Below are 15,560 nucleotides of genomic sequence, written 5' to 3' on the forward strand. Positions count from 1 at the left end.
TAAATCAACAATGGGAGTCACTGTGCACTTACTCCCCATGTAGGATCTCTGTCCTTAATTTGTTGTACTATGCGAATTAACAGTAAAACTAGTCTTCAAACAATACTTTATACTTTGTGTGTCTGTGTGGGTGCAGTCTGTTGAAATCTTTAATTAGTATATACTCAGTTGATCTTCTGTTTATAAAGATAATTAAAAATGAATCTTAATGAAGAATGGGATGGGAGAGGGAGTAGGAGATGGGATGGTTTGCATTTGGGAGCATGGTTATGGGGGGAAAAGCTGCTATAATCCAAAAGTTGTACTTCTGAAATTTATATTTATTAAATGAAAGTTTTTAAAAAAAGAAAAAAAATCCAGAAACATTTAAAAGAAAAAAAAACTATGCAGATTTATACCCTAATGATTCTGAAGGCCAGAAGTCCGAAATGGGTTTTGTGTTCCAGTATCAAGCTGGCAGTGGGACCACACGCCCTCTGGAAGCTGCTGGGAGAGTCTGTTTCCTTACATTCTCCTGCTCCTTGAGCTGTGTACCCTGGCTCATGGTGCCTTCTTCATCCTCAGAGGCGGAGTGGAGCATCTTACATCATTGTTACTACCTCCTGCCTTTGCTGTCAGATCTGCCTCTATCATAAGGATGCTTGTGATTGCATTTAGGCCTACCTAAATAATCCAGAATAATCTCTCATCTCAGAGTCCTTAGTTTATTTACATACACACGTTTTGCCATGCAAGGTAACATTCACAGGTTCCAGGGAGTAGGATGTGGATTTCTTTGGGGGCCGTTACTTAGCCTCCACCATGCGGAACTCAGCTAGCAGAGGCTATGAGACCTGTTGATGTGGCTCACACGGAACAGCTGCAGGATGGCCAATGGAGAGTAACCAGCACTGTGGCCTTTCTCACTCAGTCTCCAGCCACGACTTGTTCCTTTAGTCAAGCACGCTCCTGCTTCAGAGCCTTTGCATTTGTCTGTTGTCTTCACTTTATAGTGGGAAGTTCTATGAAGCAGGGGATTCTTCTACTTTGTCATCTGTCCTTCAATGCCAAGGACAATGATAGCCCCCAATAATTGTTACTGTTCAGTAAATATTAAAAATTGAAAGCAGCCTGGTATTTTATATATTGAAGAAGCCACTCCCCTGTTGAACAGCAGCTGAGGAGCAGGGTCTCAGGCCTGTGATCTGCCTCTCCTCCAGTCAGGTGTGCCTCAGGCAGGGCAGGTCCATTGTGTTCTTTCTCGTGCCTCGTCTGCTCACCTTCACTTGCCTTTTCAGTTCCACCCACAACATCATTCCACAGAGTGCCCTTGACCCTCACCCACTGCACGGGATCCTTTCCCTCCTTCCTTTTTGCTCTGATTTTCTCATACTTCACCAATTTCTTCTCTACTTCTCAGTTGTAGAAGGGAGAAGGCTGCGGCTCAGGGCAAGCTCGTTCTCTGACTCATCTTTCCACCCCACGGTTCTCTTCACTTCTTAGAGAAGTGAATATTTTCTGTTGGGATATTAAACTCTTCTTTGCACTGTTTGGGTCTGGCAGCCGTCATGATTCAAGCACTAGTTGGCATTTCTTGCAGGATGGGGGGAATCGGAGTGGGTGTAGGCTGACTGGCATGACCTACCAAGGTGTGAGAGCTCTGATAGCCAAATTAATGGTTCTGGCCTTTGTCTCCCCTAGCTGTTCAGGGTAACAACGAAGTGTCCATGTGGGACATGGAGACTGGTGACAGAAGATTTACTCTCTGGGCCAGCAGTGCACCGCCACTCTCAGAGTTACAGGTTTGCTTCATTTTTACTGTAGAGGATGAAATTATTTTCAGAAATTCTAAACATTTTTGCATTTTATCAAACATGGTGTTTGTTGGACTTCTGGGTTATGGTAAAGTTTGGGTTTTCACTATGAAGTTATTCTGTGGTCACTGATTGTTGCTTGGGTGTTTTCCAGTTCCTTAAACTTGCTAGTGTCTGCTTCAGTAAGTGTTTTGGTTAGTTCTAAAAGCCTCGCGAGTTCTCTTTGGAACCCCAGTCAGATCTCAGTTAACTTGGAAAAGCCCAAAATAAGTTTAGATCATTAAAAAATGGAATATGACCCTCTGACGTATACAGATGATCCCAGCTTAGAGCAGTTCAACTTAACGATTTCTCTGTCTTATGATGTGTATGAAGGAGCCATTCATCCAGTTCTGATCTTTCATTACTCTGGTGATGCTGGGCAGCAGCTCTCAGTAAGTCACATGATCGTGAGAGGAAACAGTGGATACTCTAGGCTAGGTGTATTACATGTATTTTTAACTTAGGGGTTCAGCAGGATGTAACCCTGTCGTAAATCTAGGAGCATCTGGACTTTTGTTCTTAATGCCAAGGGTACTTTACTGGGACAAAAGAGATTTTTTTCCCCCTTTAGTTGGGGGTCTTGCCCAGTCATCCTAAATACGAATTTTCAGATAATCTGAGCAGGTTATGTATGCTACTATATTCAGAATGATACAAAGAAAATATATTTTAAAGTCTCAAAGAAGTGGATATGACATACATAACTGGCTTCTCATTTCTTAGGTAACCAGGTACCTATAAAGCTACTGACGTTATTATTATTATTTTTTTTAATTATTATTTTTTTTTTGACAGGCAGAGTGGACAGTGAGAGAGAGAGACAGAGAGAAAGGTCTTCCTTTTGCCGTTGGTTCACCCTCCAATGGCCGCCGCGGCCGGCGCGCTGCGGCCGGCGCACCGCGCTGATCCGATGGCAGGAGCCAGGAGCCAGGAGCCAGGTGCTTTTCCTGGTCTCCCATGGGGTGCAGGGCCCAAGCACCTGGGCCATCCTCCACTGCACTCCCGGGCCACAGCAGAGAGCTGGCCTGGAAGAGGGGCAACCGGGACAGAATCCGGCGCCCCGACCGGGACTAGAACCCAGTGTGCTGGCGCCGCTAGGCGGAGGATTAGCCTAGTGAGCCGCGGCGCCGGCCCTGACGTTATTATTTTAAACATCTTTTTATTTGAAATGAAGAGCCAGACAGACAGAGGGAGATGTTCCATCTGCCAATTCATTCCCCAAACGGCTGCAATGGCCAGGGCTGGGCCAGGCTGAAGCCAAGAGCCTGGAACTCCATCTGGGTCTCCTACTTGGTGGTAAGAGCCCAAGTACTTGGGCCACTTACTGCTGCTTTCCCAGGCAAATAGCAGAGAACTGGACTGGAAGTGGAAAGCTGGGACTGAAACCACCCAAATGGGATGCCAGTGTCCCAGGTGGTGGCTTAACCTGCGGAGCCCCAATGTGGGCCCCAGCAGTTAATTTCTTTAGAAATGAAACCATCATTTTGAATATGTTGATGTTTTCTGTTTGACTCCATATTTCTTTTAAGCCTTCTCCTCACAGTGTCCATGGGATCTACTGTAGTCCTGCAGATGGAAATCCTATCCTGCTAACAGCTGGCTCAGACATGAAAATAAGGTATGGTGTCTCACAGAACCGTTAATAGTCAGGAGGGAGATGATAAAGCGGGCACGGGTGCTGTGTTACATGAGGTGTTAACACCTATTGGTGGCACTGCACTTTATTTGTAACTAATGGCATTCCATTAGCTCTTGAAAATAATGCATTCACGCATGTAAGCCAACAATTATTGGTTCTGTCCATTATCTTGTGGCAATTGTCTCCATTTATTTCTTCTTCTCTAGGTTTTGGGACTTGGCTTACCCAGAAAGGTCCTATGTTGTGGCAGGAGGCAGTAGTTCCCCATCTGTGTCCTACTACAGGAAGATAATTGAAGGGACAGAAGTTGTTCAGGTACAGTAGTCTGGTTTTCGGTTTTGGAGCCATAAAAATAATTTTGGCTAGGAGTGGCAGTATTTTGAATTTATAGAATATGTTTATTTTTTATTGCATTTTTCTAACTTGATAAGAAGTATTTTCATTATTTAACTTTTACAAATAAGAAAGTTAGCTGTATGATCTTGGACAGGTTGCCTCATTATGCAACATAGCATAAAATGGATTCAAACGTGACTCTTGGGATTCCGTTCTTAGGAAAAAATTCCAAATGAGATAATGTCCCTGACAGAACGCTTCTTTCATGGCAAATTCCAGTGAACACTGGAAATACTAGAATTCTCCATTTTTTTCCCTTTTTGTTTTTGATGTTGCCAAAGGTTGATAACACCAGAGTGTTGGCCTCTGTATAAATTTTCTATACTTTCTATCCATGGAACCCAGTGACTAGAAGACCAGAATGTCATTTTGGATACTCCTTTTTGCTCAGTGTATTTTTGACAGCACAACTGTTTCACCAGAGGTGCTGACTTAAACACAACATACCCTAGAAGTAAGAATACTGATGAAAGGTAGCATGTGGGACAGACTTTTAACGTGTCTGAATTAACCATCAAACAGGAAATCCAGAATAAGCAGAAGGTAGGGCCGAGTGACGACGCCCCTCGAAGAGGGCCAGAGTCTCTGCCGGTGGGACATCACGACATCATCACGGATGTTGCCACGTTCCAGACAACACAGGGCTTCATCGTCACTGCCTCCAGAGATGGGATTGTGAAGGTGTGGAAATAAGAACCTGCTGATTTGTGTAAACTGTAATTAAGTTATAAATAGACTGTAACTCGAGAAAAGGTACTTCTAGAGAACAGAAGGGAGAACAGATTCGTTTAATTCAAAATTGTGGTTCTACATCCAGGTGGGTATGGAAGTGGTACTTGGCTTATCTACTTGTGCACTTCTCTGTAAGAATCAGCCAGACAATAACCTGGATGTTTTATTGTATATGTATGCAATGGAGGTGAGAAATGTGAAGATGGTTATGGTCTCGGTTTATTTTGTATTGAAGAAGATGGTTGTAAAGCTATTATAATGTAAACATGTTTTTGTTATTAAAAATGTGGTAAACCATATTAAGGCATTCCAAGAGTTTTTTCTTTGTTTTGGGTCCTATTTTTAACAGATTTAGCAGAGGAATGAACTCTCCAGCAACCTTTGTTCTGAGGTAAAGAAATGGTCTCCATGTCACAAGGAATCAGTGACAGAACAAGGCCATGGATAACCTGAGTGTAGGGAGCATACCACTCGTTGAGGACTACTCTAGAATTGATTTTCTACATTTCTTTAATTACATCTCAGTTGTGGTGCAAGACAGGTAAACAACAACACTGTTAGGAAGTGCCAGTCATTCAACTTTACATTCAACTTAAAACAAATACTGTTTTAAAAATATTTCCAGCCATAAACAGAAATGTGTTTGTGCTTAATCCAAAGTTAACCAGAAAAATCCCTTTTATTAAAATACCTCTTAAGTTATTGCTTATTGATGTCCTGTACTTGAAACATACATTTTTCCTGAAGCCCGAAGCACCAGTTAGCTGAAGAAACTTGCTGTGTTACTCCTGAGTATGAATAGATCATGTAATTCCTTGGGCTTCCTGCTGCTCTAGCACCCTGGGAGCTGCCTGTGTAAGGTTGGCAGTAGTAGTTCAGAAAACACGGTACGTGCTGTTCTTCTCAGGCTTTAGGAACAGAGGTAAAGTCTGCATGCAGATTTGAACTGGTCTTGGGTGTTAATAACCGTCTGCCCCACGCACCCATGCAGGGCTTCCCTCCCTTCCCCAAGGGAGAGACGTCCTTCCCAGCAGGGTCATTGCTGCCAGTTCTGCAGCTCACTCTTAGGCTGATGTGAGGTCCAAATATGGGGTCAGAAATAAAAAATGCTGCTTTGCTATCAAGTTGTTGAAAACTGTCGTGTTCATCGTAAGAGTAAAACCTGGATGGGGATGAGGGGACAGAATTTTCTTGCTTTCACTTACTCTGCTCTCTTGTGCATCTTTGCAACCTGATATGGGTTTGCATATTAAACATTCATGCTTTTCTTATACTTTCCAAACCCAGCATCTATATATGAGTTTGGAGGATTTAAAGCTGGAGAAAATTACCCTCTGCTTCTCACCATTCCAAGCAGAGTACTGGAGGGAACCTCCAGCACAAGCCTGTCAGAACTAGTCACACTCAGCTGTGTGTCTAGGTAGAGGAGTCAGGAAAGGGCAGATTTCACACACAGGACAAACAGTGTGGGTCTAATGTGGACACCAGAATAGCCCACACATGAAAATACCTTCGGTTAAACAAGTGAATGTTAAACAGTACTAAATTAAGAAAGAAGGCTTGGTTTTCAGAAAATGTTTGTAGGCCTACAGTCACAAGAATTAAAATTGGCCCACAGCCATACATGCATAGACTCTGTAAAATTTACCTTCAAAACTTATATTCATTAGACTTTTCAGAACACTTTTTGCATTCTCCCATCTTCTAATGGAAAACAGTTCTTGAGGCAGGCTTAAGAGTGCTAGAATTGTCGGGAGTGATCAAATAAATGGGCACGATATATCTTAGTCCCAGTGAGTACAGGGGGTCAAGTTGACTGTACAAGCTTGATCAGCCTTCCAGAATGGACCTCCAGACACAGGCAGATATCCAGATCGAACCCCGCAGTTCCGGCAGTACGGTCAGCTGTTGCAGTCCAGAGTCCGACCGATGCTTCCCAAGATTAAGTTGCTCACGCACTTCCTTTATCATGTTGTCCGGGAGTGCCTTTTATCCCCCTTCTTCCAGTTGGAAAGTTATAGGATGTATTTCTGGTAAAATTTTGAATAGCAGCGTCTCTGCCACCTCTTGTAACTCTTGAAAAATATTTTTTATTTTGAAAGAATCTTGTCTTCAGTAATGTGTCTTCTTTGAGAACAAGTTTATGTGGTCCAGGAACAAAGCTACACAACAAAGAAAAGAACATTTGGAAGTTAAATGCCGTTTAACTTTACCACAGGTTGCATAGTAACCTTTATTCCTGAATTAACTGCTGCACCTATCACTGTTGCATCCTTCAGGGCAGTTTATTATTCCACTGGGGATTCACACTGGCCCGTGTAGCAGAAGCTGACGAATGAGACACCGTGTCAGTGTGTAAGTAGGCCTGATCTCAACAGCAAAGTTTCTTTTTCTCTACTCAGGTCCTCATCTGGCTGTCCTGGTTCAGACGCCCTCGTCACCCACCCACGTCTATTTAGAGGCTCCCAATTCCACTTCCCGTGCCATTCAGTGTAGTATGTTTTTAATCCATTACACTTGTAAGTGTAATGAATTTTTATTTATTTTTTTACTGTAAACATTCTTATTTTCTATTCTTCTACCCACTTAGAAAATAAGTTTCGTGAGAACTTGTCTATTCACCACAGTTATCCCAGGAACCCAGAATTCTCAGCACATGATAGATACTTAGTAAGTTACATGTATGCCACCCATGGGCCTGGTGTTGTGGTGCAGTGAGTGAAGCCACTGCTTGCAATGCAAACATCTCCAGTGGGTGCCAGTTCAAGTTCTGACTGCTCCACTTCAGTCCAACTCCCTGCTAATGGTCTGGGAAAAGCAGAAGAGGATGGCCCTAGTATTTGGGCCCCTGCTACTCACGTGGAAGACCTGGAAGAAGCTCTTGGCTCTGGTCTGGCCTGGCCTGGTCCAGCCCTGGCCATTGTTGCCATTTGGGGGAGTGAACCAATTGATAGACAATATCCCTCCATCTTTCCCTAACTCTGCCTTTTTAATGTTCAGACAAGAACAGTGGCAGTACACCAAAATCTCCATTTCTTCATTTTCTTGTTTTGCTTTCACTAGCTATAAAATCTGACCTCACAAAACCAGCAATATTTAGAAAACAACTACATTGAAAGCTATAAAATAGGTTTTAGTTAAATTAAGTTAGTCATTTCTCCCACACACACACACACACACACACATGCAACCTCTCTACCACCTCATTTTTCTTTCATCTGTCATGCATTGGAAAAGGAAACAACCAAATGTTGAGGAAACCAAGTCTGGTTACATAGACCCCCAAAGCTTCAGAGCGTATGTCCTACATGTGTAGTCTGGGATTCTGAAACTCAAAACCAGTCTGACTTCACTTTCCTTAGTGCTAGCAGCGATGTACTAAGCTCATCAGCAAACTGCGGTTGTAAAGAACGGGAGCCCTGGCTAAATTTCAGTACACACACAGTTTCCTCACGCCTCTCCCTGTTTTTGCCCTCCCCTGTATTTTCCGATTTCCAGATTGAATACTAGGGAGTCAGTTCCCCATAACAATCAGTAGTGTGTGTGGCTCGAACACAGACTCGCTGCGTTGAGAAGGCACCTCCTGGGTTGGAGGCACTCTGGTTTTATGGCTTGCCTCTCTTTTACCTATACCTGATTTTTCGCGCCATCCCTTTGCCCCATTGGAGCCTTTCCTCTCCTTTTATGGCAAGTTATCTTTGCCATACTCCTCCTCCTAAGTTAAGGAAAAAAAATGTTGCACTGAAAACTGTTTCATTGCTTGACTGATTTTTTGCCCCTCTCAAATCATTTTTTTATCTTTGAATTTCCATTTTGTACCACTTGATACACTGGGGTTTGTGTTTGAAGTGCATCTGATAAGAAGCATTTGATCTTCCTGTTTTGAGTCATGCAGAGTTTGTTTCTCCTTTTCCTAGTCTCCAAGGATAGGTGGTCATGGCAGAGATAAAGATGGAATCGGCAATTCAGTGTGCAAGTTGTGCCCAGCTCCAGGAAAGCTTTTGGAAAGAAATTTGCGGCAAATTCTAGATAAGATGGGGTGGGTGACGCTAAGTGTAGGTCTGCCTCCATCCATGCAGGCGTCGGAGCCTGGCCCGCTGTACTGGCTGGATGCACTGGAGTAGAAAATGCAGGTGAGACTGCTTCTGTTTCCCGGGTTCTTTTCTCTTAATGCTCATTGTCTGTGTCCAGAAGCCCTGCTCTGGGAAGCAGAGTTACAGCAGATGCATTACTCTGGCATTGGTGGTTGTGCCCCTTTTTACAATTGCATTGTGCTGGCTCTGGCTTGTCACTGCTCCAGTCTGGAACAAACGCCTCCCTGACTGGATGAGGCCGCACGCACATGGCTTTGTGTCTTTGATTCTCTCTGTGTGGCTCTAAGTGGTGATCCCAAGAGGCTGCCAAGCTTCGCCCTCTGGCCATCTGTTTGCCTCAGTTGCTTGCACTTTGATTCAGTTCCTTTCTTTTCTGTCCGGTAGAACCAGCTTCGGCAGGTATTCCTCGGAGTCTCACAGCACGATGATGGAATTCCTACAAGGGTGGTTCTGAGGACTTGGGAAGTCATCTCTGTGGCCCGACAGCTTGCCTCGCGGGCATTCTCACCCCTCCCCACCACCCGGTCATCAGTGTTCAGTTCTGCCTCCCTCCGGGCAGGGACAGAAGCAGCTGTGTAGCTTGTCACCTTTCATTCCAAGAGTCTCTGGTCACTTGGAGAAGGCTCAGGGAGGCCCAGTCTGTTGTGCCATCAGGGAGGTCATGGCCACTGGTATGGATTTCACGGCTCAGTTCCTTGATGCCCCAGCCATTTCCCGACACTTCACTGTTTCAGATACGGAGGAGCTGCTGAGCCTCTGGATGCCGAGGGCAGTTCAGAGAAGGGAGAAGAAACTTGGGCTGGAGCCCTGTGGACCCCCTCCTCCCACTCGTATTGTTCTGGAAACAGCATGGTGGGGGTGCCGTGGTCTAATTGTGGAGGCGGGCTCCTGTATCTGCCCTTGCAGTCAGGGCTGGCTAGATGACGTGTGGATTCCAAAAGGAAAATTGGAACTCCTAGGTCAAAAAGAAGAAAAGCCTTTTCTCTTTTTTTTCTTGGTCTCTACATACCGCGGCTTTGAATGTGCCATTTAATGCCCCGTCTCCCAGCCTGGAGATTCTCACAGGACAGAGCCGGCTCTCAGTGGGGGTTCTGCCCTAGGACTTGGTGTGCAAGCCAGCTTTCAGGTTCCTCCTCACACCAGCCTCCGAGCGCCCCAGAAGTCATGCCAGGTTCCTTCTTTCCTTCGCTGGCCTCCCAACAGGAGTATGACCCGTTTGCTAGTGAGTGCCTACCTAGAAGTAGCCAAAAGGCAGAGGCCAGCGCTGCAGTGTAGCGGGTAAAGCTGCCACCTGTGGTGCACGCATTCCGTGTGGGTGCTGGTTCCAGACCCGGCTGCTCCACTTCTGATCCAGCCCTGCTGAGGCCTGGGAAAGCAGTTGAAGGTGGCCCAAGTGCTTGGGCCCCTGCGCCCGCGTGGGAGACCCGGAGGAAGCTCCTGGCTTCCCATCAGCCCAATTCTGTTTGCAGACATTTGGGAAGTGAACCAGCAGATGGACGACCTCTCTCTGCCTCTGCCTCTCTGTAGCTGCCTTTCAAATAAACAAATCTTAAAAACAAACAAAAAAAAACCCCAAAAATCAGAAGGCAAATGTGCTGTGGTGCTGCCAGCTGGGGTGGACGGCCACTGCCTTCCTGTCCCAAGCCTGGGAGCACCCCTGACGCAGACTTCGCATGCCTGTGCCCAGGCCATGCAAGGCGGGTGGCGGCGGGGGGCGGGGCTCAGAAAACCAGAAGTCCTGCAGAGGCTCTGGGAGGTGGGGTGAGGACTGAACAAGGCTCCAAACCCCACACCTCACTGTGTGCTGTGTTGTCCCAGTGGACCTCACTAGAAAACAAATTCAAAAACAACACGAAGGGTGACCACACACCACTAAACCCCAAGTGCAGGGCCCTGTGCAAGGGCGTGGGCCCCACACTCATGAAGCTGGCTAGCTTGCAGCACCTCCCACACCTGCCTCCGAGACAGCACTGCACTAGCACCGGCTTCAATGTGTCCTCCAAGTCCACGGTGCCACCTCAGCAAGATCACAGCACGCCTAGCACCTATCGGCCGCTTCCAAACTGACCGGCACTCGCAGCAGGGGGCGCCCTTCTCTTTTCTAACTGAACCTGCTGGCCCGTTTGAGGCTTGACTTCAGAAGTCCTTGCTGCTGGACAGCTCCCCAGGCTCGCACACTCAGGCAGAGGCTTCCTAGCAGGGCCAGGGCTAGAGTGTCTCCACAGCCCGGGTTACCACGTCAGAGTCAACATGCACCCTACACAGAAAGCAGCTGCACTTTCAAAGGCATCTCAGAGTGAGCCCCTGGCGCTGGCACTTCCTTTCTTGTGTCAGTGTCTGGGTGTGTGAGTGTGTTCTAGTACAGATGGTTTATGCCACAGACATAAAGAACTGCTCCCAACACTACTAGATCTCGCTTCTAATTTTTAAAAATATAATATTCATACATCTTTCATAAAAGTTCATGGAAAATGTATATTGTGAAAAAACTGCATGGATTAAATTTTTTGTAATTATAAACTTCTTTTTAATTGTTTTCCAAGCATCCTTGTATATCAAAAGATATACATATATGTTTTTTTAATGAAGACTTCTTTATTTGAAAGAGAGAGAGAGAATCTTCCATCTGCTGGTTCACTCCCCAGATGGCTGTAGCAGCCAGAGTTTGGCCAGGCTGAAGCCAGGAGTTTCTTTCAGGTCTCCCATGTGGATCAGGGGCCCAAGCAGTCAGGCCATTAGGGAGCTGGATCAGAAGTGGAGCAGCCAAATCTCAAACTGGCACCTAGATGGGATGCTGGCATTGCAGGTGGCGGCTTTACCTGCTGTGCCACAATGCCAGGTCCCATATTATTATTACTTTTTGACAGGCAGAGTTAGACAGTGAGAGAGAGAGAGAGAGAGAGAAAAGTCTTCCTTTCCGTTGGTTCACCCCTCAAATGGCCGCTAAGTTCGGTGCGCTGCAGCCGGCATGCTGCGCCGATCCGAAGGCAGGAGCCAGGTGCTTCTCCTGGTCTCCCATGGGGTGCAGGGCCCAAGCACTTGGGCCATCCTCCACCGCCTTCCCGGGCCACAACAGAGAGCTGGACTGGAAGAGGAGCAACCGGGACAGAATCCGGCACCCCGGCCGGGACTAGAACCCGGTGTGCCGGCGCCGCAGGCAGAGGATTAGCCTAGTGAGCTGCGGCGCTGGCCCCCGTATGTATATTATTAACTTTCAGAACAACGACCTTCTGCCTTTGTTGATAATCTCCTGTGTATCTTGAGTTAAAAACTATTAATTATTCTATTTCTATGTTCTTTTCCTTCTTTGTAGTCTTATTTTTTCTGTAACAACTTAAGATGTAACAGAATTAAGACTTAATTCTAAATTAGCTCTAACTTTCTAATTCATGACTTCTATTGCATCCTGCAAGTTTTGACATAAAGCATTTTATCACACAATTCTAAGTATCACAGTTTTCAATATGATTGTCTCTACCCCATCATTTAGAAGTGTGATTTTAGTTTAAAAAAATGTATGAAATTTTAAAAATGTCACTAACTCCTAACCTAATTGCTCATGGTCAGGCAGTATGACAACAATTCTTAGAGATTTTTGTGGACACTTGCTTTGCAAGTTAAAAATAGTGCAACGAACACCCGTAAGCTCCTCCACCTCGGTGTCACAGCTGTTAACGTTCTCCGAATGCACATGTACGTTTTCTGTGCAGAGCTCTAAACGTGTCTGTTAAATCAAGTTTGTTACTTATGCTGAAGTCCTTTATGTCTTTACTAATCTTTGTCTGCCTGAACTACTGGTGTGCAGACACCTCTAATTCCAGCACCAGCTCAGTGGCAGCTCCTCCATGTAGTTTTTCAGTTTCTACAAGATCTATTTTAAGGTTGTCATGACTCTTATAAATTTAGAATCGCCGCGTCTTCTACACAGATTTAACACTTTGTCATCGTGTAGTTATCCTCTTTAGCCCCACAAAATGGCTTTGTTTTAAAAGTACATTTTATGTAATATTAATATAGCTATCTCAGCCTTTTAAAAAATATGTGCCTGGCCTATTTTTTCCATAATTTTAAGTCTCTCCATTTCCTTGTGCTTTAAATATGTCTCTTGAAACCAGCTGAAGATGGATTTGAACTCGTTTCCTGAACCAATGTCTCTGATTGTAACTGGCATCATCAATCTACATATGTTTATTGTATAGTGTATTTAAGGCAGACTTGGGCTTGCCATCCTACTTTGTGCCCGTTACTTGTCCTTTCTTGCTCTTTAAAAAATTGGTTTTGGGGGCTGGTGTAGTGATGTAGTGTGTAAAGCTGCCACCTGTAATGCCAGCATCTCACATAGGCACTGGTTTGTGTCTCAGCTGCTCCACTTCTGATCCAGCTCCCTGCTAATGGTCTGAGGAAAGCAGCAGCAGATGGCTTAGGCCCCTGCTACCCTTGTGGGAAACCTGGAAGAAGCTCCTGGCTTTGGCCTGGCCTAGCCCTGTCTGTTGCAGCCATCTGGGGAGTGAGCCAGCAGATACAAGGTCTCTCTGTGTCTCTCCCTCTCTGTATCTCCTTCAAGTGAATAAACAGAGATTTATTAAAAATTGTTTTTTTCTTGTTTATTTTGAAAATATGTATTATATTGTCGTTTTTGTTTCATTTCCTCTTTACATTTTTGGTAGTTAGTTCCTTTTTATTTTTCTTTATCATGTCTGCCCTCAAGAGTCTCAAGTTTTGGGGTCAGCGCTGTGGCACAGTAGGTTAACTCCTTGCCTACAGCACCGGCATCCCATATGGGTGCTGGTTCTAGTCCCGGCTGCTCCTCTTCCCATCCAGCTCTCGCTATGGCCTGGGAAAGCAGTAGAAGATGGTCCAAGTGCTTGGGCCCCTGCACTCACATGGAGACCCGGAAGAGGCTTCTGGCTCCTGGCTTCAGATCGGCACAGCTCTGGCTATTGCAGGCATCTAGGGAGTGAACCAACGGAAGGAAGACCTCTCTCTCTCTCTCTCCCTCTCACTGTCTGTGACTCTACCTCTCAAATAAATAAATAAAATTAAAAAAAAAAAAACCCTCTCTAGTTTTGCCAATAGCCTAATCTGCAGCCTATATAATGCAGATTCTTAGTACCTTTTCACTCCACTTACTTGTCTGTGACTTACTTATATTATTGTCTGTTTTTAGTGCTACTTTTCTTTCCTTCATTTTAAAAAATAATCAGATTATTTTATTGTTTAATGTCTTTTCTCATTTAAATAAAAAAATATATGTTGACATTTAGCCTTCTTTTGTTGAAGCCACCAAATGAGAAATGTTTCATTTTCATAGCTTTGTTAACAAGTATAGCTTTTTTTGTAACCCTGCAAATTAGATATCACTATTATTTTAAAATATATTTGCTTAGATTGCCCTTAACAGACAAACTGTATGATTTACTACTTCTCACATTTCCCTCCTTGTCTCTGTGGTCACACATACTTTAGAAGTTATCTTAGCAAAGACCTTTTTTTGTGGAAAAAAAAAATTTAATGCTTTTTCTTCCCATTATATTTGAAAGTTTTTCTAGTTGATCAAAATTTTCTTCTACTCTTTGAAAAACACACGGTAGTCCTGCAGCCTCCACCGCGGCTACTGGCAGCTCAGCCACCGGCCCCGTCAAAGTTTCCCTGCAGATGATCTCACAGGTCTGGATGGGGGCTTTTCCGTCTTCTGGGGCAGTCCCTTCGCCATTGGCTCGCTGACGCTCTGTCCTTTTATCCTGCCTACTACTGTATCTTGAATTTCCTTTGTGAACTAATTATTTCATGTTTTCTGGAAAATCATCTTTTGTCTTTGAATCTTGTCTGTTATTTCGTACTTCTAGCTGGATGTAGATTAGATTTTTTTCCATTCTGTTCTAATTGTAAATCTCTTCTATATCTCCTTTGCATTCTGAATAATTTCTTCAGTTTTCTTTCCTAGTTCATATTTTTCTTTAGATGTGTCTACCACTGTTTAATCCTCTACTGAGTTTCACAGTTATTGATTTTGAAAGTTGAAATAGTCAAAAAAATTATAAAAGAACAGGACCATAAATATCTTTCATCGGATTCCTGGCTACCATCTCTCCCTATTCTTGGTTACTCTCTCCCTATGTGTGGATGTAGATGTCTGTGATGTATATATGTGCCTGTACACATATACCCACATGTATGTGCATACACATTCTGCTTTCCTTTAGGAAAACCATATGAAAGTGGACTGAAGCTATCATCTATGCCTCTTACATACTTCAGCATACTTGACTCAAAAACAAAGGCGTTTCTTATACATCCATCACACTGTAACCACACGTAAGGAAATCCACATGAAATCAGTATCACCCAACATATGTTCATACTCAAATTTCCTAATTGTTCTCCTAATGTTACTTATATCAGCTCTTTTTCTTTTCTGATCTATGATCCAATCAAGGATAAAGCAATTACATTTGGCTGTTTGATCTCTTTAATCTTGCCCATGTTAGAACGGTATGCCATATTCCTCTACTCTTCATGACATGAAATGTATGAAGAGTGCAGGCAAGGTGTTCAGAAGAACATTCCAAATTGTGGAGCTGAGTTGTCTGAAGGTTTACCCACTGAGACTTGGGACAAACATACAAGGACCCCACATAGGTGATGTTGCGTGTCTTCTGTCTCACCTTGGAGGCACATAATATCAGATCTTGGTTTCAGTAGGTCTTCTCAAAGCTCACATGTAACACCCAGGCACAGTTTCCTTTTTTAGTTACTGGTTATTATATAGTGACTTAGTGACTCTTTCAACAGCTGCTTTCGCCCAAACAACAGCATATCACAACATTGGTTTTATTTCCCTTACTGATCAGTGACTACATTTGT

General features: G+C 44.3%; 2 protein-coding genes across 6 annotated transcripts in view; one reads left to right on the forward strand and one right to left on the reverse strand.

Annotated features, from left to right (window-relative positions):
• Positions 1-4,901, forward strand: part of PIK3R4 (phosphoinositide-3-kinase regulatory subunit 4) — a 68,989-nt gene extending 64,088 nt beyond the window's left edge. The window contains exons 17-20 of the mRNA XM_002716186.5: positions 1,681-1,781; positions 3,365-3,453; positions 3,681-3,789; positions 4,393-4,901. Of these exons, the coding sequence (XP_002716232.1) occupies positions 1,681-1,781; positions 3,365-3,453; positions 3,681-3,789; positions 4,393-4,563 (470 nt within the window). The 3' untranslated portion in view covers positions 4,564-4,901. The remainder of the gene's footprint in view (positions 1-1,680; positions 1,782-3,364; positions 3,454-3,680; positions 3,790-4,392) is intronic.
• A 193-nt stretch (positions 4,902-5,094) lies between these two features.
• COL6A6 (collagen type VI alpha 6 chain) overlaps positions 5,095-15,560 on the reverse strand; it is a 177,466-nt gene continuing 167,000 nt past the window's right edge. For all 5 annotated transcript variants that reach the window (XM_070072824.1, XM_070072827.1, XM_070072823.1 and 2 more), the window contains one exon: positions 5,095-6,764. In XM_070072824.1, the coding sequence (XP_069928925.1) occupies positions 6,554-6,764 (211 nt within the window). In that variant the 3' untranslated portion in view covers positions 5,095-6,553. The remainder of the gene's footprint in view (positions 6,765-15,560) is intronic.

The sequence above is a fragment of the Oryctolagus cuniculus genome, chromosome 4, assembly GCF_964237555.1.
Source record: "Oryctolagus cuniculus chromosome 4, mOryCun1.1, whole genome shotgun sequence".
In the NCBI taxonomy this organism is placed as follows: Eukaryota; Metazoa; Chordata; class Mammalia; order Lagomorpha; family Leporidae; genus Oryctolagus; species Oryctolagus cuniculus.